Source organism: Ixodes scapularis, unplaced genomic scaffold (genome assembly GCF_016920785.2).
Source record: "Ixodes scapularis isolate PalLabHiFi unplaced genomic scaffold, ASM1692078v2 ptg000080l_1__unscaffolded, whole genome shotgun sequence".
Lineage (NCBI taxonomy): Eukaryota > Metazoa > Arthropoda > Arachnida > Ixodida > Ixodidae > Ixodes > Ixodes scapularis.
The window spans coordinates 702382-725869 of record NW_024609909.1 but is presented as its reverse complement, the minus strand read 5'-3'; the positions used below and the strand labels follow the sequence as shown (position 1 = coordinate 725869).

At 44.7% G+C, this 23488-nt stretch overlaps 1 protein-coding gene across 1 annotated transcript; it reads right to left on the bottom strand.

Annotated features, from left to right (window-relative positions):
• LOC121833932 lies at nucleotides 1-22810 on the bottom strand (the record flags this gene model as incomplete). Its single annotated transcript, XM_042287650.1, has 2 exons — nucleotides 22629-22810; nucleotides 1-673 (listed from the first exon to the last, which is right to left on the bottom strand). Coding segments are annotated over exons 1-2 (855 nt in total), but the record flags the coding sequence as incomplete, so codon positions are not given.
• Nucleotides 22811-23488: the final 678 nt, after the last annotated feature.

Sequence of the window (23488 nt, the reverse complement as noted above, 5' to 3'; positions counted from 1 at the left end):
CAGAACTAAAAAATCATCCACAAATCTAAAAACTTTGATTTCATTAAAATCGTTGCCTTCATTAAAGCGCTCAAAAAGAACTTTGTCCTGATGGGCTAAAAATATGTTACTGAGGATGGGTGCCAAACATGAGCCAATGCATACCCCTTGTTTTTGTATATAGACCCCGTCATTCCATTCCACAAACGTCGATTTAAGATAAAACGAGAGCATTTCAATAAAACTCTCTTCCCTCATGCCGATTTGATTCTGGAAAGCCACTGTACCAAAGCGATCGATACAATGTTCCACGGATGTTAGTAACCTGTCGTGCGGCAAAGAGTAGTATAAATCTTTAATGTCAAATGAGCAGGCTGAAAATCCTTTGTCAGAGTTATCTTTTAAAAAATCTAAAATATCGTCAGAATTTCTTACCAAAAATGGATCGTTAAAGCCTAAAACTTCCAATTTGTCTTGGAGGAAAAGCGCGACCGGCTTCTGCCATGAGCCCCTCTCTGATACTATGACCCTCAGAGGACATTGGTCTTTGTGGGTCTTGGCGCTAAACATGATTTGCAAGCTTCCATCTTTGTTCTTATTGATGCTCTGAGCTAGCTGATGAAGGTTCAACATTTTGCATCGTCTCACTGCCTCTAATCTCAGCTTTTTTAGAGACACATCATCTCGGCGATTAAACACTGATGAGATAGCCTCAAGGGCTTTGCTACCGAATTCTGCTTCCGTTAAAACTACGAATCCTCCCTCCTTGTCAGCTGGAAGGAGCGAAAGCCGTTGTTCTTTTAAAAACGACACCACTTTTTTGACCTGACCTTGAGACACCGCTGGTTTGTTTCGAAGTATCACGTCCACTCCCTCTGAAATACACCTTTCTACCTCCCCTTCTGGAGCAAATCTCGAAACTCTACGAACAAGACCTATTAGTTCTGGTGGACTCAACTTTGGTTCAACGGCGAATTTCGGTCCAAAACCGAGAACTCGTCTTACATCATCCGGGATGGGCACTTGACTCACAGATTGGACGTTCCCACGGGCCACCGGTTGCCTCTTCGGAAGACTGGCCCTGAGCTTCTGTAGTGTCAGCCGCCAAAGGAATTCCGTGTTGCGTTCCACGATGTTGAAGAACTCCCGCAGACGGTGGTTGTCCTGATTTCCTTGGTTAGAGTCGCACAAAACGGCTCTCAGCAGGTCCCTGTAGACACGTGCCTGCCTCTGCCATTCAGCTCGCAGGATCTTCATCAACCTTGTGCTGTGCCCAGCTGACGGCTCAAAACCTCCAAAGAGCCTCTTGACTTCCTCAGGTGGATTCTTGCCACGAATGCAGAACGACAAAATACGGGCTTGGCATGTGGCGTGAATCAGAAGTGGTACAATGGAGCATGGTTTCAACGAAGAACAAATAAAAGGGCCCGTTGTACAAGAAATAAATTTCAGTAGAGTCGATTGTTGGGCTAGTTGGTTTTGGAATTTGGAATACATTTTAGCGCTCAAAAAACAGGGACAAAGAGGCGAGAAACAGACAGCACAGTGCGCTACTAACAACTGATTTTATTACGTGAAACAACACTTTTATACCATCCGAGTTTCTGATTTTGCTCCACCACTAGCCAACCCGGTGCCAGGCCGCGTCATTGAGGAACGCACGCTCCTTGTCCAGTAAATCAATTGAGGCCACGCTGACACATGCTGCACCACCCTTCCTAATCTCATCTGCCTCGATTATCTCCCTCACAGTTTTTTCCTTGTGCCGTGCCAGAATCTTGCTCTCGGAAAAGAAAAGAAAAGCAAGATTCTGGCACGGCACAAGGAAAAAACTGTGAGGGAGATAATCGAGGCAGATGAGATTAGGAAGGGTGGTGCAGCATGTGTCAGCGTGGCCTCAATTGATTTACTGGACAAGGAGCGTGCGTTCCTCAATGACGCGGCCTGGCACCGGGTTGGCTAGTGGTGGAGCAAAATCAGAAACTCGGATGGTATAAAAGTGTTGTTTCACGTAATAAAATCAGTTGTTAGTAGCGCACTGTGCTGTCTGTTTCTCGCCTCTTTGTCCCTGTTTTTTGAGCGCTAAAATGTATTCCAAATTCCAAAACCAACTAGCCCAACAATCGACTCTACTGAAATTTATTTCTTGTACAACGGGCCCTTTTATTTGTTCTTCGTTGAAACCATGCTCCATTGTACCACTTCTGATTCACGCCACATGCCAAGCCCGTATTTTGTCGTTCTGCATTCGTGGCAAGAATCCACCTGAGGAAGTCAAGAGGCTCTTTGGAGGTTTTGAGCCGTCAGCTGGGCACAGCACAAGGTTGATGAAGATCCTGCGAGCTGAATGGCAGAGGCAGGCACGTGTCTACAGGGACCTGCTGAGAGCCGTTTTGTGCGACTCTAACCAAGGAAATCAGGACAACCACCGTCTGCGGGAGTTCTTCAACATCGTGGAACGCAACACGGAATTCCTTTGGCGGCTGACACTACAGAAGCTCAGGGCCAGTCTTCCGAAGAGGCAACCGGTGGCCCGTGGGAACGTCCAATCTGTGAGTCAAGTGCCCATCCCGGATGATGTAAGACGAGTTCTCGGTTTTGGACCGAAATTCGCCGTTGAACCAAAGTTGAGTCCACCAGAACTAATAGGTCTTGTTCGTAGAGTTTCGAGATTTGCTCCAGAAGGGGAGGTAGAAAGGTGTATTTAAGAGGGAGTGGACGTGATACTTCGAAACAAACCAGCGGTGTCTCAAGGTCAGGTCAAAAAAGTGGTGTCGTTTTTAAAAGAACAACGGCTTTCGCTCCTTCCAGCTGACAAGGAGGGAGGATTCGTAGTTTTAACGGAAGCAGAATTCGGTAGCAAAGCCCTTGAGGCTATCTCATCAGTGTTTAATCGCCGAGATGATGTGTCTCTAAAAAAGCTGAGATTAGAGGCAGTGAGACGATGCAAAATGTTGAACCTTCATCAGCTAGCTCAGAGCATCAATAAGAACAAAGATGGAAGCTTGCAAATCATGTTTAGCGCCAAGACCCACAAAGACCAATGTCCTCTGAGGGTCATAGTATCAGAGAGGGGCTCATGGCAGAAGCCGGTCGCGCTTTTCCTCCAAGACAAATTGGAAGTTTTAGGCTTTAACGATCCATTTTTGGTAAGAAATTCTGACGATATTTTAGATTTTTTAAAAGATAACTCTGACAAAGGATTTTCAGCCTGCTCATTTGACATTAAAGATTTATACTACTCTTTGCCGCACGACAGGTTACTAACATCCGTGGAACATTGTATCGATCGCTTTGGTACAGTGGCTTTCCAGAATCAAATCGGCATGAGGGAAGAGAGTTTTATTGAAATGCTCTCGTTTTATCTTAAATCGACGTTTGTGGAATGGAATGACGGGGTCTATATACAAAAACAAGGGGTATGCATTGGCTCATGTTTGGCACCCATCCTCAGTAACATATTTTTAGCCCATCAGGACAAAGTTCTTTTTGAGCGCTTTAATGAAGGCAACGATTTTAATGAAATCAAAGTTTTTAGATTTGTGGATGATTTTTTAGTTCTGTTCAAGCATGAGCCTGCAGAATTCCAGTCGAGAGTGGATGACCTCTTTACTGTTTTTAAAAATGTCTTACACCCCCTCATACTAACCCAGGAACTACCAGTAGAGGGTGTGCTGCAGTTCCTTGATATCAGACTAACCTTTTCTGAAAGACATGTGTGTTGGATGTACCACCCTAGAGCCCAGAAACCCCTGTTGCCGTACAATTCAGCTCATTCAAAACTGGTAAAAAGGAGTATTGCCAATATGTGCGTATTGAACGCCCTCAAAAAATCATGCCACCATGTGATGTCAGAAGGCCTGGGCACGCAGTATAGGCGGTTGTTGGCAGCTGGCTTCCCGAAGAATGTAGTGGTCTCAGTTGCAGAGATCGTATTAAAAAGATTGCGTAATGAAGATCGGCCTTGCCCAATGGCTCTCAGAGATAAACAGAAGGTCGCGGTGATACCGTACATTCACAAAACGGCGCATGGCTTGAAAAAGGTGGCCAATAGATCAAACGTGAACGTAGTGTTTTCCGCACCAAACAAACTTAGTAGATTATGTAGGATGACAGATCCTTTTCGTAAGGCCCCTTCTGGCTGCGCGGTAAAACACAGGGATCCCTTCGTTGAATGTGCGGAGGGAGTAGTATATCAGATCCCCTTATCATGCGGAAACAAGTATATAGGTCAGACAGGTAGGTGTGTTAATGATAGGCTGAGGGAGCACAAACTTAAAGTAGGAAATTATCGGGACGGTCATCTGTCTGATCATTGTGAAAGGTGCAAGTGTATGCCGTTGTTTTCCGAGAGCAAGATTCTGGCACGGCACAAGGAAAAAACTGTGAGGGAGATAATCGAGGCAGATGAGATTAGGAAGGGTGGTGCAGCATGTGTCAGCGTGGCCTCAATTGATTTACTGGACAAGGAGCGTGCGTTCCTCAATGACGCGGCCTGGCACCGGGTTGGCTAGTGGTGGAGCAAAATCAGAAACTCGGATGGTATAAAAGTGTTGTTTCACGTAATAAAATCAGTTGTTAGTAGCGCACTGTGCTGTCTGTTTCTCGCCTCTTTGTCCCTGTTTTTTGAGCGCTAAAATGTATTCCAAATTCCAAAACCAACTAGCCCAACAATCGACTCTACTCTATTTTTGCATTCGCTTTTTCACATACCATAGGTGATGAAAGAACTTCTGGCCAATCGAGACCGGAGGATGGTCTTAATGTTCAAGAATGTTGGGTTGTCTCCGCAGAAGGCCCCTTTTACCTCCTCCAGGTTTCCCAGCATGGTGACGGTCGTGTTATGGAACCGAAGTTGTGCATCCACCTTTAGCTGAATGAAAGACCATATTGTTTTCCTTTAGATACAGAGGGTGGGAATTAGAATAAAGGTAATGAAGCGCTTTCACCTGTTATCAAGCAGGCGATAGGAAACAAATGCGAAAATAAAGTGCAAACAGTTCAAAGATTCGGAACCCAATCTGTATACGATGAAATAGCGAGTGACATTGGCTTATGACGCAACTTCTGCTACTATTAATTTTTGGTACGAGAATAGACTGCAGTTTTAATTAATTTACGAGAATCAATTGTTTCTGTATTACCAAGACAAAACGAAAACGCATTTAGTAGTAGATGAACTTTAGAAGCCCCATGTGCTTTGGAAAGCATGGATTGCATTTGCGGCTCGAAGCTGCAGAAGTGATCTAGTGCATGTTTAAGAAAGCAACATAATCAAATAAAAAATTACATTTCTGTAAATATTTCGCCTCAAGCCATTCATTTTTTTTTTTTTTTCAGAAGCAGTGCATATGCCAACAGTACGTAAATAGAGCCTACCTACATACCGGAATACAAAAAGTTAATAATTACCGAGTTCGTTGTGAACCGTGTGCGGGTGGCCGCAGTAGGCTCACCACTCAGGGTGGTGCGTTCCACCGTGCAGAGGGTCCCGGTAGAGCTCTTTACACGAGCAATCCGAGCGGAGCCCCCGCCTGATTCCCTTCATGTCAACGTTCGTTGCCATTGCCCCACTCTGAAAATAAGATTGTTAATAACGGTCAGTCATTTAACGCCCACAGTCAAACTAGCCCTAAAGCGCATAAGAAAGAGAAAACAAAAAGAAAAAAAAAAAGCAAACTTCTGTTTATATATTTTTCGCGGATGCACGACACAGAAAAAAAAATATTTAGCGAGCTACAGAAAACAAAGAGCATAATAAACATCATAAATAAAATCTCCAAAAACAAAAACATGGTCGGCGCCAAAAAAAAGAAAAAAAAAAGAAGAAAAGCCGGTAGCTGTGCCGGCACGACCGTCAAAATATAACGAACAAAACAGTACGCCAAAGAAATACAAAAAAAAAAAAATGTACTCCCTGGCCGCCGCTACACCCTTCCCCCCTATCCGCAGACGCCGCGACGCCGACGCAACGCGAACACGCGAAGAAAAAAAAAACCTTATTTTCTTCTTTTTGTTTTGTGCTCGTCCAATCCCCTTGCCCTTTTCACAAACATACACACACATTATGGGTTCTTGCTCGCCGCCCACTTGAGAAAAAAATTTTCATAATCACTGCAACGCTAACGATGTCTACAACATAACGTTGCAGTGTAAATTGCTGTAATGAATTGTGAAGGCAAACAAACGCAAAATCGCCAACATTGTTTCTGTCAATCAACGCTCTCGGGCGGTCAACCTCAAGCATTTAGAGTGCACACCGAGAAAGAAATCGGCGAGCCAAGCTTACAAACACTGACTGCCCCAGCTAGGGTGCCTTTATGTTGGCTTTGCCTTAGGGAGGGTGATGCCATCCTTTGTAGTACTCGATGCCGACAGTGTACGCTCACGGATAAAATACCAGGAAATTGCCGGTAACAAAATGCCGGCGTAGCACTGCCAAAGTTAGCAGCTCCAGCTGGGAGAAGAACGATCGCGCGTTCGAAATTGAAAAGTAGACAAAAGCGTCGGACAGGAAATGGTCTGATATCACCAGCTTAAGACAGACGCGTACACATTGGGACACCCTAGCCCGCTAAAAGTGTTTTGTGCGAAAGACAGTCCTGCGGCTCACGGCAGGGCAAACGATTAGCGACGCTTTGTCCTAGCTGAACGAGCAGATCCAGGAAGCGACCGCGTCCGCGGACTACAGCTGAACACTCTCACTCTACATGCAAAGCTCGTGCATCTCAGAGCCAGCGTGAAAATATTGATGGCTCGTTATTCCCACCCGCAATGCACCCAAAACAAAAGCGCCAATATGACAGGATTACTCACCCGAAGGAAGTCAAACGAGCAGCATGACGCTTGCGACTCTCCGGCAACGACCGTTTCCAGCTCTCCGTGAATTGGCGCGAAGCCTTAGCACCGTCTGAACTCTTTGCCGTGGATTAGTGCGCCTGCCCCCCTCCTCCTGACCGAACTACATTGGTCCAGTTAAGAGGGACCGGTCCCCTCTTAATATGAAGGGACACGCGTGAATCTTTTTGTCTGTCTTTCCTGTTCAGAGGGACTAACGAAACGGTTTCCTTGGTCTCTCTTAATATGTTGGTGTCCCTCTAGATGTTGCTATTTTATTTTTCAATTTCCCTCTTAAAAAGGGCTGTCCCCCTGAAAGCATTGTTGTCCCCTCTAAAATCAGAGGGACAGCGTTTTTTATGAGGGACCGGTCTTAGAGTGTAGTAGAAGTATTCCACGTTAATTGAAACCAGATTACAAGTTCCAGGGTTGTCATTTTTTAGATAATCTACCAATTCTTCAGAGCTCCGAACTAAAAAGTATAGAGAGTAAGTCGTTGACGCTGCGTTGTGTCTGTGTCCTTTCTTCTACTTGTCCTTGCGTTCGTTTGCGCCGTTTTACTTATATGTTTACAGTGCACCACCGACTAGTTCGCCTCCAAACATTACTGCAGTTCTTAGGCGCCCGTTTACGGCTTGGATGGCGTCGGCGTCGGCGTAACCGCTCAGTGCACTATGGGACGGTGTCGAAACGTCACTGGCGACGTTTTGGCGCGGTGACGTTTCGCGCCGAAACGTCGCGTGAGAACGCGCGTTTCGCGCGTGAAAGGACGAGACGTGGAGGAGGCGAGGCTATGGATGAGAGGAGGGTCATACCCTCCCGTTCTCCTCCTCAAGAGCTGCGCTCTAAGTCGGCGCTACAGAAAGTTGTAAACGTTTTTTCATTTCTTTTTTTTTTTTTAGGTTAAAACAGCGAATTGTGTCGTTCGCGCTCACATTTAGTGGTTACCCTGCGGCTCGGACATTGTAACCTCTAATATGTAACCATTCGTAGCAACTCGGAACCTTTACATGGTTGTTTACAAAAACAGCCCCCTTGAGGGAGGGAGAAAAGTGAGAGAGACAAAGAGAAATGGGCCCAAGGACAAAGGCATAAGACAGGGAATGTGAGTTAATTCAACTTTTTCGTGTAACTGTTTCCGAAACTTTAGGCACGTCATCTTACGGGACCAGATTTTTGGCGCCTTGATCGCCGGCACGGGGCGCGCCGGCGCGCTTGCATAGTTAGGCTGGAAGTAGTAGCGGTGCGTAGCGTAGCGTAGCATGGTGGTGGTCAGGACTCCGGTGGCTGTCATATATCGGTGTTTTTTTCTTTTTCTTTATGGTCGATTTAATCTTGACTTGTTCAAAATAATTTATATTGGATACATAACGGGGTACTAGGGCTTCATCGTCTCTGTTTATTTAGGCCTCCATGGCGGCTTTGACAAAGAGAGACGAGTTTCGAATTGTAAGGCGGTCGTTTCAGGAGAAGGACTTTGCATAGGCTACTTCGTGGAAGCTCCGTTGCTCGGTACCAGTACTCCCCCACTGAGGTGTGGATATTGCCAGCATATGCACTGTCGGCACATACTGACCTCGGCACCCTGGGTAAGTAGTGTATGTTCCATATCCTTTTAAAAGGTGATTGGATGAAGTTATATTGAAACGTAGTGAACCGAACAGCGCACAAAAAGACGAGGACAGAGAGAAGGAACATGAACCACACGCAATCGCTGACTCGCAACTGATTTTATACATGAAAGGAAGAAGAAGAGGACGTGATTAATTAATTGGGGGTTGTGCGGATATTTATAGAGCGTGTAGTTGGTGTGCCATTAAACTTGCGACGAGTCACACGCTGTAGATGAGCAATTTTGCCAGTGCAGTACGACTGCTAACCTGGGGTCTTTAACGTGCTCACGCAGTAGTGATACACGACCGCACGCCGGTACGATGCTCATCCAGATCGAAATGGGCAGGGGTGGGGCTCGAAGAGGACGTGCTGAAAGTCATGCAGTGCTTTCAGCACGTCATCATGCCAACTCGCCCCACTCACACTTCTGTAATTGTGTTAGAACGATGTCTGACGTGAATTCCAGACTGAAGAGGCATTCATATATGACACGGCTTCCGATGTCTGTTTGATTAAAAAAAAAAAAGGCAGTTCACATTAACTTATTTATTTGTTTATTTCAGTACCCTCAAGGGCCGAGGGCATTACAGAGGGGAGGGGCAAGTAACAAAACATAATACAAAAAGTGAGAATAAATACAAAAATGTATACAATACAAAAGGCAGTCAGGGTGCCATTGGTCCACTAACTACTCGGTATGACACCACCATCTAAACCTGTAAGTGATATGACTGACTCCTTTGATCCATTCACAACATTTCAGAATTGTTTAGCATTCTTTAACAGCATTGAAGGTAAGGTAAGATTGAAAAAAGTTAGTTTTGCCTTCGTAATTGCTGCCTTATATGCTTCAGCTGCGCAGCGATAAGCGTCCCAACGTTCATCACGGTCGGAATGCTTTGCAGAACGAAAAAGACGTTTCTTCCTACTAGACTAGTTGGGGGCAATGAATCTAACTGAAATGAAAAGTGCAATGCGTGAACTAACTTTGTTCTTGAACATGTTTCAATTCTCATCAACGGAGCGCTGATCAAAGTTGTCTAATAAACATATCGAGGTACTCAGCTAGTTTGTTGTTGATTAAGTCAAAATAAGTTTTGTTGCAATCGTAATAATGTCTGACGATTTTAAGAGAAACACGCACCGTCGTGCGTGAGTTGAAATGCAGTGTTGAGTGATCACTAATGCCTGGTAAATAACGAACAGGAGAGATAAGATCAGGAGCAGTAGTAAGAATGAGATCTAATACACTAGCAGTTGAATCAGTAATTCAGGTAGGCTCTATCACAACCTAAGACAAGCTAAAATCAGAGCAAAGGTTAAGGAAGTCTAAATTCTGCGAAGCACAGCTTACAGCAGAAAGAAACTCACCAGACCGATCAATGTCCGGAAGGTTAAAATCGCCTAGTAAAAACAGTGGTGTCAAAGGAAACCTAGAGCAAATAGCATTCAGAATATCATATAAATAAAAAAAGAAACCTGTATTGGCATTAGGTGTCGATAGTAGGCGCACAAAAGAACACTGTAATCGTACATGAAGAAATTCGAGTGCGGTAGCTACATTTACGTAAAAAGATTCAGAAATTTCATTCAGTGCTAATAAAACTCGCCTCCCCTCCTGGATAAGAATTTAAACACTTATCGCTCTTCAAAATTTCACTGTCACGGACTGTACTCGACAACCAAGTTTCAGCCAGCACTACAATATCACTCCGTAATGAATCGATAAGAGAGGAGAGATCATCGCGGTTTCGAATGACACTTCTTATATTAATTCCGTTAGAAAAACAAAAACGAAACAGATTACTACGTGTAGTTTTTTGTATTCTTCACAATCTGAGTCAGCAGGAATACTAGGGGCAGCAGCGTTGTCATCAGTCACAACGCGCTGCGTGTAAAGGCCGGTTCACACATGCAGCGAAGCGCTAATGTAGCGCTTCTCACGTGTCGCCCGCTGCTTATTGTCTGCCATGAACAACAGTAATGACGGTGCGATACAAGGCTGGTGAACGCTCCCGTGAGCACGCGCTTAGCGCGAGGTCAGCGCTACACTTGTAGCGCTCCGCTACATGTGTGAACAGGCCTTAACTGTGGCGTGTTTCACAGATGTTATTGTTGTTTGGGCAGTAGATATAACATTTATTGTTAATATGCAGTTTATTACATCGCAGTTTAAAAGACACGTTCATCTCCTTTGCAAATTCAATGAGTTTCCTCCTAGCATTGCGTGATTCAACATAGAAGTTTTCCGCTATGGAAATGTTAGTACCGCGAAGTTGGGGTTTAGAAAGGAGAACTTTTCCTTTGGTCTAAAAGAAGAAAATCGGACAACGACTGGACGGCACGTGCTGGCGTTAAAAACACGACCCAGTCTGTGCGCGCGAACGATGAAATCAGAGGTGATGCCTACCTGAAGTTTGTCTTTAATTGTTTCACATACTTTACTTTGCGACAATGACCACGTTTCCGAATGACAATCGGGGATTCCATAAAATATTAAGTTATATCTGCGAGATTGGTCTTCCGACTCTGGTAAACGTGCGCGTAGACTGGTGTTTTCTTCGGCAAGGGAGTCGACTGCTTCCCTCATAGCTTTTAGTTCATGTTGAGCGCCACCGATGCCGGAAGTCGCTTGCTCGACTGCGGATAGTCTGTTGTGGATATCTGTTACCTTATTTTCAATGGAACGTTGATTTGTCTTAATAGCGCTCACGTTGTTAAGAAGCCGGGATTGTCCCTCTTCGAGTATGACTGAACGGGCGTTAAAAGGATACTACAACGAAATTTCGGCGCTTATTTTATGGTCTATACGTTTTCAAAGGAGCAGTATCACATCGAGCACACCAATCTCTTGTTAGAAAAAGTCACAAAAAGGAATTTTAAAACAAATTAAACGATTAGCAAAGAGCACCTGGCGGATGTCGCTAACGCCTCGTTTGTAATGCCCGTCTAGGAACCTTGACAGCTAGTGACGGTGAGTGTTTCGCCTCCGGCCACGACGATAGAAGAGGGGAAGGAGGAACTCCCGTCTTCCGGAGAATCCCTTTTGTGTGTTCCAGAAGTAGCTATGTCCCCCTACAAGATTATAAAAGATTAACCCGTCACTCAAAATTCGTACAAAAGCAGCCGCTTCGGTGGCTGGAACGACTAGGCCATCCCGTCGGCGTCAGCCTCGCCGTAGCTTTGCTCGTCCCGAAGCGACCCACGTCATGATTGCGTTGGATGTCACGTGCTCTAAGCTGGGCCTTCTCCGAGCGTTCCCTTGATTGTGTCGTTTATAACAAAAGATACAGCAACCAGGATCAAAATACAAACGTGCGATTGACATTTACGGATATTGTGGATCGTATTCAACCTATTTTTGAACCCAACGGATATATTTCAAACTTCGTTGAAGTATCCACGGAAAACAAAAAATTGAAATATACAAATTTTGTTCGGAAATGAGTCAAGCATGAAGGATAATAACCGTAAATGATAATTGCACGTTTATATTTTGAACGACTGGCTATATTTTTCGTTCCAAACGGTGCACTCGAGCAAGCGCTCGAAGAGAAGCGAACGGAGAGCGCGATGCGTCATGGGATATCCGGCGCCAACAAAAACAAAGGTTCCCCCGCATTCGTGACGTAGAAAGGCTGGCGTGGTTATGAGCTTTGCCCTTGGTGGCGTTGTCAGCGTTGGCGCGTTACAACCGAGCCGTTCGAAGTACCCGTGGGGTGATGAGCGTGTGGCTGGCCCAACGAGCACGTAGCTTCCACAACACTGTCAGCTTAGGGCTGAACGGGGTGGGGAAAGCAACTTTTGTTCGAGTTTTGAGCGACGGGCTAATCTTCTAGGGGGAGAGTGGCTGTTTCCGGTTGCACAAACGAGGGTCCGAGAAAGAGGGGAGTCTTTCTTTTCGGTCTTCTTTGACCGTTTGGTACGATGCGCGATTTGTGAGTGAGCTAGGAGGAGAGCTAAAGCGCGATCCAAACCAACGCTTCTTTTTGCGCCTGTAGGTCGTGCGGCTGCGGATGTGACGCATTTTCGTGACGTCGCGCCGCTTCTTCGCTCCTTCCGGGCGCGCACGAAGAAGTTGGTTGATTTCAACTTCTTTCTCAAGCCGCACAAAAAAGCGCGGTGACGTAGCAGGCCGCGCCTGTGTCCCGGCCAATCGGTGGAGGGCAAGCTAGTTCCGGCTCCGCGTTTCTCGCCGTCTGGCTGCCCTCTCCTCCCCCCCCCCCCCCCTTTTATTCTCTTCCAACATGACAACGCGATCTCTCTCCCTCTCTCTTTCTCTCGCCGGCCAGTCTGTCGCTGTTGCACTTTGCTTGTGCGCTCGTGCCTGCGTGCGCGCGTGCGCCCCCGCCCGTAGCTGGCCCGTCCAAACCAAAGCGCACGCTTCTGACTCAGAAAGCGCGCCCGGAAACAGCAAAAACGACGCGGAATGCGTCACATCCGCAGCCGCACGACCTACAGGCGCAAAAAGAAGCGTTGGTTTGGATCGCGCTTAAGAAGGAAAATGTTAGGTGACCGGCGTTTGGCAGCAGCCGCAAAGCACTATGGGTATTATTCACTTCCGGTTCGTAGCTAGCAGCCGACGCGGCCCCATGGAAGTGTGTGCGGGTGTTGAAACCCGATCAATTCGGCCACCTTCCTGTGCCGCTGGGTGACTTACGCACTTCTGAACGTCTCAACTTACTTCTACGGATATGTTAAGTAGTAATCGGTACGCAGAAGCATCGAGGACGGCCACGAAAGCGCAGAGCGAGTGCGGCTGGCGGCAAGCTGCACTCGCACCGCGCTTTCCGGGTCTTCGCATGAAAACTCAGGTTAGATGTTTCGTTTTCCTTTTGAGCCAGTGTTTTTCATTTGGGTTCTGTTTATTTTTTATGATTACGTTAGGTCACATCACCGACTGAAATAGGCGCGAATGCAAGCCGTGGGACGCGGCCAGCTTATATGCCCGATCGGAGGTCTGGCGTACATTTCTCATTTTTTTAGAACACCTGAAACTGGGTAAGAAAATCTTGAAGCAACCAAATGTTAAAGACAGGGAAAGAAGTCGGTCAAACGGCGTTTCAAACTCAGCTAATATGTTTTCTCGCGCGATTGAAACGCCACTTACGTACAGAAGTTAGTTTCGATGACATCTGACTACGTGACAATGTTTGCTTTTTATAATGATATAAAAGGTTAAAAAGCGCAAAAAAAAACAAGGACAATAAAGACACAAAGACGACAGGACGGGCGCTCACTCACAACTGACTTTATTAGAAAAAGCACTGTCTCTTTTATACACAAGATCGTATGTCACACCCACACTGCAACCAATCACCACTCTCACAAGCAGCTATCTAGAAACATTATTTCTTTCGGGAGCAAAAAGAGAGAAGGCATGCTAACACATTTGTCATCTTTCCTTTTGATATAAAACGCCACTATAATATCTTTCTTGGTCTTATCTTTTGATTTCTTTAAAAACTTTGTTTCAGCAAAAAGAGGCTTAAAGTCAGCGTGCACATCGCCTGCAGTGGTCTGCCAGGTGTCCCCCCGCGTTCTTGCGCACAGAAATATTATGCTCACGTGCCCGTTCGTTAAAACAGCGGCCGGTTTGTCCAATATAAACTTTTCTACAGCTTAATGGAATCTCGTATACAACATTGGTCACACATTCAGTGTACTGTACAGCGTGCTTCTTAGAGCAAAGTGCTTTTTTCTGCCATGTAAGCATCGAACAGATTTTTGAGAGCTTGCAAGGGGCCGAAAAAAAAAAACATTTACATCGTATCTACTAGCTATATTTTTAATGTTCTGGGACACTTTATGCCAATAAGAAATCACATGTACACGTCTTTTAACTTTATTTGTCTGACTGCCCCCTTGTAAGTTAGTTCTTTTTATTTCTTGAAGTAGGCTCTCACAGCAGCTCGAAATTAGGTTAGGTGGGTACCCTGCGTTTTCTAACCTTTTTACCTGCTGAGCAAAACGGATGTCCATATGATGTTTGCAACTTTTTCCAGGAGCTGCCTGAAGGCATGTTAACGCAATACCTCTCTTGACCAGTTTGGAAAGTGCACTTTTGTAAGAAACAAGACTTTTCTTCGAACGCGGGCTATACTTCCAACAAACATGGTCGTCGGAAAACATGACCATCTAGTCCAAAAAACGAATGCAATTCAGCACGGGCATTTCCCATGTAAACTTAAGTCTACCTGACGCTTCTTTAAAAGCATCAACGATCCCCGCAACAACCTCATCCAAACCCGATTTTGTGTCTAAAATTAAAAGATAATCATCAACATATCTGAAGACTTTAACTACATGCAAATCCGGTAGGCAATCCAAAATGCGTCTGTCCATTGACGCTTAAAATACATTACATAAAACAGGGGCAACCGACGAGCCAATACAAACACCAGATTTCTGTACAAAGAAGCGCTCATTGTAACTGACAGCAGTGGGCCAGAGCCGTATATTGGGAGAGTTGGGTCATTGGGAGGTGCAAGGGCCGCCGCCAGTGCCAATTATTCCCCAAGCGGTTATAGCGAGAGCTTTAAGTAAGCCATTTGCACCAATCAGCAAACAGTTACGTCACAACATTGAAAACGACATTGAAGGTGTGTAAGTGAAGCGTTCAGTCTGGTTCAGTCGGTGCAGCGGTGCAGCCGGTAGCGGTCGATGACACAACCGGCGATAAAGCAACGGTGCTCGCCGATTGAGTGCGACGTGACTGAGGCTAATAAGAAACTGATAAAAACGCTCCCGTAATCGAGACGGTAGTCTCTCTTCCGTGAAAATCATACTTTTTTTTTTCGTCAATAACAGGTGAGTGAGCGCCAACCTAATCGAAGAGAGAAGGCATCGGGATTTCCGCTGACACCTAACGGCTCTGTGCAGCGCCTTGCTTACAAGCTGCATGTACCAGAACTTATATTCTGCACCAGAGTGGACTGTAGTACATCCGGGCCGGTGTCGGAGTGCGTAGTGAAAAGCAACTCGCAACCGGTGGAAGCTAGCGGTATCCAGCGAGGGCGAGCACCTCGCTTTTGTACCCACCTGCGCTGCTAATGTGTTCGTCGTGGAGCGAAGTGGTTGATGCATCGATCAGAGCCCCGATGACAGGCGCCGGAAAAGAAGCTACACCTCTGAGCCACACAAGCGGCTTGTTTGATTGAAATTTCTCCACCACATTCATAATTTCTGGCCCAGAAGTATGCTTAGCAGACTCCGCTACCGCACCGGGAGTAAATAAGCTAGATCGATATGAAGCTCACCCGGTGTTGCGGTTTTGTCCAGTGGAGGTTGCCTTTTACACCATGTTCTCGTCATGTAAAGTCACTCGATCGTTTAGGACAAAGACAACTCTCATTTGGACTAGTGCATAGAGGAAGCAGAGTGGCAGTAAATATTTTCGAACCACTACTTCATCTGGGCGACATCAGTTAATATGAAAATGTCATTTCTTTTGCTCACGAGAGACGGGGGTAGAGCATGTAGGCCGAAGGCCCCTAACCAGGTGGCTGCCATAGTGTGTTTACACTGGATTGGTTACAAGTTTAATTACAGCAAGAGAAATACTTATAGGTGAAGCGAGCACTGGAAAATGTATCTCACTTTGTTGCTGTAATAAAAACAGTCCAATTGAGCTTTACCTGAACAGTCCATCACATTTAGTTGGGTGTATTTCTTGTCTGCAGTTGCCTATGTGGTCAAATGAGTACCATCCTTCCTAGGCTCTACGAGCTACATTACTCGATCTGGCTTTTTGGTACAGTTGCGATTTTCACAAGCGATCTCCGAAATTCTCGGAGTAGAAAGTTTGGGACTGAAACTTCGTATTCCAGTCCTACTCTTAACCATAACTTCAAAAACGAAAATATGTGGCAAAGAAGCAAAAAAAGGCTAACCATGTTGAATTAACCTGAAACGGGTAGAGAAGAAACATCAAAACAGAAAAGACAGAAAATAGGCAGGACGACGTCTCAAACTCAGCTAACTTATTTATTTAGTCCACCTCCTTATATAGTCTCAATCTCAAGGTCATCTCCACCAACACATAAGGACGAACTGTATACAGATCAAGCGCCACAGCCTTCATCACACAATGCAAGAACGTTGACAACGTTTACAGGTCGACGCGATAAGGCAACATCCATCCACCCTCAAACTTGAACAAAAGGATCTCTTCCACTACTATTCCAGTTCATACTTCTGTTCAAGTTTGAGGGTAAATGGATGTTGCCTTATCGCGTCGACCTGTAAAAGTTGTCAACGTTCTTGCATTGTGTGATGAAGGCTGTGGCGCTTGATCTGTATAGACTTCGTCCTTTCGTGTTGGTGGGGATGACCTTGAGATTGAGAATATATTAGGAGGTAGAATAAATAAATAAGTTAGCAGAGTTTGAGAGATCGTCCTGTCTATTTTCTGTCCCTTCTACGTTTTGATGTTTCTTCTCTACCCCAGTCTCGGGTTAATTCAACATGGTTAATATTCACCACCTCGCCTGCACCCTTACGATTTTTTCTAAAAAAAGGCTGTTGTAGCTCATTGTTTGCAATCAAGTAAAAAGACAATTGGCGAAGTACCTTTTTATATGAGCGGAGTATAAAATCTTTCCATATCAGAGCTGAAAGTTATGTTTGGGCAGAAAGGCATGTGCACAAAGTTTCGTGTCCACGTACGTTTTTTGTGCCTGTGCCTTACTCACCTGCTGCAAAACTTTTGCTTCGATGTGCTGGCAGTCCGTCAGTGTGATCATTTTTTATTTACCTTCTGTCCAAACGAGGTGAAGGGGCTAATCATTTTTCAGCAACACATGCATCGTGCCAAATTTTTTTATTAGCACCTCCATAAAACTTGCACTCCTGGCTTTAACAAAAAAAATCTGCATTACAGAGGTGTGCCCACTATACCGAGAATCGCCATTTTAGTAGGCCTAAACTTCTCTTTCATTAGTCACGGAGTCTATTATAAACTACTCCCAACGAATTATAATGTGGTGCTACATAAAAGGAAACACACAGCTACCAGTATGCAAATTTATTTCGACTCACTCACAAAAGGTATAAAATATGCTTTCAGAGAGAGCAGAGCAACTTTGTTGGTTAACGGTCAAATGGCGCACTGGAAAGAGTGCAGGAAATTGCACCAATGATGATAGATAGAAGAATAACATTGTTGTTTTGGATGCTCAATTATATCGACAGCGTGTCCTTGGTGGATGCACCTCCTAATTATTGTGTTTACGGAATTACTACGCCACTCTTCTACCATTATCGGCGCAACTTCTTGTGCACATGTTTTTTTTGTTCTTTTTTTAAATCTGGTGACAAATTTTGAGAGCCTGTTGCCCCTTCATAAATTTTGGAGTTTATTACCTTTCTCCACTTGGTGATCCAGACATCCCATTAGAGTTACAGAAAGCATTAAAGCATGTACCACACATTAGAGGGGAACCAGTGTACCACAAATGTTAAAGCAAAAGCATGACATATTATTATAGTGTGAGGCAGTGTCAGTTATCCGAGTACCAATCTTCACTAAAGCCTTTAAGCTTCTAAGAATAATTTGTGCACTCCTTAATTTAAAACTGGCAAGTTTTGATATTTGCTTGCAGACTTGCAGCCTTCAGTAAAAAAAAAGTGTTAGTATATACAAGTCCTGTGTCTTTCATTAGTAATAAAAAGTTTATTTAAAATGTATTAAAAATTACTGAAAAATAATTAACCGTGAAATTTTAAGCCTTATATTGTTCCCATTCAAGCAAGGGGATTCCACTCAAAACTCATCTCAAAAAGAACAGAAGAATGATAAATACTCAAGATGACTTACCATGCTCAGGTGTCCTGTTAATTTTGCAGTAAATGGCATGTTATGCAAGTATGATATCAAATTTTGGTTAAAAACAGCTTCCCCAGATCAGTGTTATTGTGCTCTTCGTATAACAAACAAATCTTACCACAATTGCTTTATGAACAATGGGTTAGAATCATAATCCCCAAGTTTGTCTATGGGTTTTTAAGAGTTTCGCAGGTACTACACCAGCTGGTGTTTAAGACAAAGAAACTGGCATTCCTACCAGAAGCTATGTGCCGTAAAATATTGAGAAAGCGCTCATCAAATGGTTGGAGATAATTGTAAAAATATGGGATGGGCATTTTGCAGGTTCCAGCGCTGAAAGTCGGAACGGTGCAGGAGCAGTGTTGTAGTCTGGTGGGACCCCTATTTGCTTAAAGCAGTTGCACCGCTTGCATCCAGCCAGCTTTGTGCTGGCACTCTCATGTGAAGCTTCATTGCTTCTTACCGGAGTGAGCGTGGAAAGCTTCAGCGCTCTGCACCAGCGCACTTGGAAATGTGGTTGATGCGGAGGAGCGCCTTGTTTCATTCAATACATTCAGAAGTTTACTGGCCTGGGTGCTTGATATGTTCTTAATCACTTTTTAAATGTTCAAAAGTGGGGGTGGGCACCTATTGCGATATGAGCACATGCTCATAATTTTATGGCACATGGAATGGCAGAGAAAAAAATGTAAGGCAAATACTTTGCCTATCACAATGGCGGGTAGTAGAAATGCATTGAAATGATGTGTTATGCGTCACGGAAAGTTAAAAACATGAATGGTTAGTAGTGACTACTGCTGCATTAGAAGGAAGAAGGAAGTGCAGAAAGGAAGGCAAAGAAGTTAACCTGGGGCATTTTATGCTGCATTAGGTAAGTTATAGTAAAGTTTATAAAACACAACATTTTTGAAACAACATGCCTCCTATAATTTATACAATTTTCGTCATGGCAACATACCCCCCCATACACATCCCACACATTTAAAACGCTATTGCATGCCATTATAAATAGGGTGCTATGGCAAGCATTTAGGCATCTCTCTTGACTTGTAACATAGCAGACATTGTAACATATTACGGCACAGGCAAGACCGTGAATTTTAAACATTACTAAATCTTAGGCGCAGGAAGACCGAAAGGAGAAGACACAAAAAAAAAGAGTGACAGCACTGAACGGGATGGTATGTGCGTTGTCCCTCTTTTTTTATCTCCCCTGTGTCCCCTTGCATCTTAGGTTTACTGACGCTATGACATGTTCCAATCAATATATCAAGACTTAGTCATTTCTAAATTGAGAAATATAACATTCAAAGCATACTGGAAGATCATAGGCGTGGACAGGGTCCTCCTATGGGGGGGCCAATTTCACTGCAGCGCCCCCCCCCCCCCCCAGTCTCACCGAGACCCTTACGCCGTAGGGGTAAGGTGTTCTAGTGTACCCTAGTAGGAGTGCACTAGAACACCATATTTTAACCGCGAAATATGACTTCCAATTTTACTTCATTGTCACCATAAAACTACCCTTGAGTTTACTTTTCCGCAGATTACTTGGAAGTCTAATTATTGCGGCTTACGAATGGAGCCCGGAGAATGACAAGGCTTGAAATATGTTTGAACCCAAAAATGAAATCTGAGCAGTGACACCGAACATGACGTAATGCCACAAAACGTCATACTTGCCACTGTTACGTGTCATTGTATCCATTTCCTCGTAGACCGCAGCAATTAGATTTGCGAGTGCTCTGCGTGAAAGTGGACTTTCATGCGCTTTGAAGTGTGGGAGAAATGAGAAAATAAAATAACTTTTCTAACAACAAAAACGATTTATTGCCAAACAAAAGTGGAGACCTCCACGATAAAGAAACCACAGCTTGCACTCGTAGGGCTCAAGCGCCATCGCAAAACACAGAAAGAAAATGAATCGCACGAGGGCTCAGACGATACACAATTTCAATTCACAAACGGTAGACTCTAAAAAAAATTTAACACAACGCAACAACAGGACTGGTGCAAATGAAAACAGTAACACACAGTAAAATTAACTACACTTTACAAAAATACTATTCAAGTTGAGCTGTGCAAAAATACTATTGGTGTGAGAGGCGAACCTTAGTTTGGACGGAATCGGCTGTAAAGCACCCTCTTTCGCCGGCTGTCATTCAATTAAGAATAAAGTAGAAATATGTGACATTGTAGGTTAATGCGATAGCATACCCTGCGAAATTAAAACTCATTCATAACAAACATTTGCGCGTTTTAGTCGTAAAATGCTTTAAGATATTATCAAAACTGGTGGATGTTGCTATGTCCTGCTCCACAAAGGGCAGCATCAGCCAACGAAGCCGTTCCTGCGACATCGTGGATCTTAACTTGGTCTTTACATGTGCGAGCTTCAAAATTGTCCTTTCGCACGAGCAACTGGTTACAGGAATCGTGGAAAAAAGTTGAAGAGCGCGAGAAAAGTCCTTGAATACTGACTTGTCCAACCGATTTTCTTTGAGTGAATCCAGCCAGTCACAGTCGGTCATGCTGTTTGCTTTTTCGTCGCTGGTTCGGGACTTCAGGAGCCGCATTTCAGCACGCAAGCTGTGGGGATCTACCTCAAAAAAGCTACAAATAAGAGATATTTGTTCGTCACTCGCAGAGAGGCCCAGAAGGTTCTGGACAGCACACACAAGCTCAAAAGTTTCTTGTGTGAACCTTTCTTCGATCCCTCGAACACAGGAGTCAAGCATCGAAAAGAAAACACCGACACGAAATTCCTCCTTTTTTGACGCATAGAGACATTAATTCGCCCAGTTTTGGTCAATTCGCTTCGATACCTTTTTTCTTCAAACTTCGTTAATCTCGATTTCATTCATCTCGCAGATCGAAGAAGCTTCCGCAAACATCTTTTCAAAGACTGTCCCATCTTGCCTCATCTCTCGCAGCACTTTTCGCAGATGCCTAACTTCATTGAGTGCAGTGGTAAGGTTAATTTTAGGGTCCTGAAGAGCTCGGCTAACCTTCAAAATAAGCTGTAGAATAGGGTGAGCTATTTCCATGCTGCAGACAAAGTCAAAGCTCATCACCTGGGAAAAGAGTCCCTTGCCTTTTGCTTTCGTCTCCGGGTGCTTTGTGGAGTCCACAATCATTCTTACTGCACTCGACAGTTCGCTGTAGCTCTCACGAACGGCCTTTACTGCTTCAGCACGACATGCCCATCTGGTTGTAGACAAAGACTTCAAAGTTTTCAGCTGTGTGCCGACAGTTCGGAAAATTCGCTCAAAACAGTAGGGCGCACAACACTGTTTTCAATAAAGTTGTACGCAAGTTGCACAACGCCAAAGAAATCAAACATCATTCTGTTTTCTGCTCAAGACAAACACGCATCGACAAGCACCAGGTTTAAGCTGTGGGCATAGCAGTGAAGGTAGACCAGCTTGTTGTTCTGCTGTTTGCACTTTGCTTGAACGCCAGCAACGTGCCCTTACAAGTAGAAGCCCCGTCAAAGCAGACGGAACTCGCAAAATTCCAGGAAACATTGATGGCGGTGAGAACTGCGTGCAATGTGGAAAACACAAAGTCGCTGTCTATATTTTTAAGCCTTTCGAGAGTAAGGAAGACCTCCACTGGCCTGTTCTTAATTTCGCAGAAGTGCCTAATAACAAGGGAGAGTTGTTCATGATGACCTCAGTCACTTGTTTCGTTGCACATGAGCGAGACTGTTTTACCTTCTATGGGGTGGACAATCGAAGAAAAAATGGCTGCATGCAGTGACTCTAGGATGTCATTTTGTATTCTGTTACTGATGTAGGAGGCGTTCTTTGGGCCTCACTCTAAGTGGCCCCGCAAAACGGGGTCGTACTTCTTTAAGATATTAACTATCTCTAAATATAGACCTTGCTCTGCGCTTTCATTATTTTCACTGTGCCCTCTGAATGGCCATCCTCCCTTTGCGAGAAGAACAACGATGTCAGTAAGGCTCTTTAGCACCTCACGATTTTGTTTTCCTTTTTCTTCAACTTGAGATGCTCGTCGTTCAAAGCTTTCATCCAGCATTGAAGCAATCGATTTGTTTGCTTTAGAGCAATTCCATCACATGACACTGTTAAGATGGCCCTCAGACCTTCCATGCTGATTAAACCTTTCTATTGCTTTCTTCCAAGTTCGAAGCCCAGTTCAAACAAAGGATGGGTCTAAATGTGCTTTCGATATACCACTCCTCGGCGGAAACGCCCGACATCAAAAGCAAAAAGCTGCATCTTTTGCTGGACTGTATTCAAGCCAGCTGAACTTTTCAAACCAGTGTTCGCAAAAGCTGCGCTTTCGATTATTCGTTTCTGTTTGGGCATAGCTGCCTAGATGAGGCTGAAAAGGACCCCGTGCTTGCCTGGCTTGCTTGTCCAGGTCGCTAGTCGGCATTGGCAGCGACGGGTCGTCGTCAGACAGCTGGTTCTGGTTGGCGGAAAACGTTGAGCAAAATCTCGGATGCTCATCTGGTGCATAACGATGTGGCTTGGCGTCGTGGCACAGCTTGGCGTCGGCACACAATTTGGCGTCGTGCCACAGCATGGTGAAGTGGCGCAGTCGTCAGCTTGCTGGTGGCTGAACATCTTTTCCGGTTCATTTTGTACATGCTGCTCTTTGCAGCTTGTTGACTGTCCTGCAAATAAATAAGAGGAGTATAACTTTTTAGTTTACTTTTTATCTGTTAACATGGCGCTTAGAACACGCTCGAAAAGAAGTCTGTGTAAACAATTACAGGACCAACTGCGCCAATAATAAATATATATTCCTGGAAATTTTACGACAGCTTTCTCGTCGACAGCTCAGCATAGTCTCTCCAAGCTAACAACAGCAACCGCTGCTCGGAGGCGAGCCAAACACGGCCTGCTGATTGTGTTTTCTACGTTTTAACGTAAACAACAGTTTTGAAAAAACTAGGTTGCTAAAAAGCTAGTTTTTTATGTCGGTGACGTTAGTCGCGCTAGAGTTACTAGTCTGGCCGAGGAGCACTACCTTCTTTGTTCATCGCGACAGAAGTTCGCGCCCTTTTTGTATAGTTAATAATTTCTAGAGAGATAATCGTGCACAGAGCGTATACACGACTCAAACATTTTAAGACTGCGTTTTATTAATGGTGAGCACTGGCGCTGGGCACGGAAATGCCCCGAGTTGCTGAGTACGTCGGTGAAGACAGACGGGGCTCTAATAGAAACGTTGCTAAATTCGTTAGACGCTTTTTCTTTT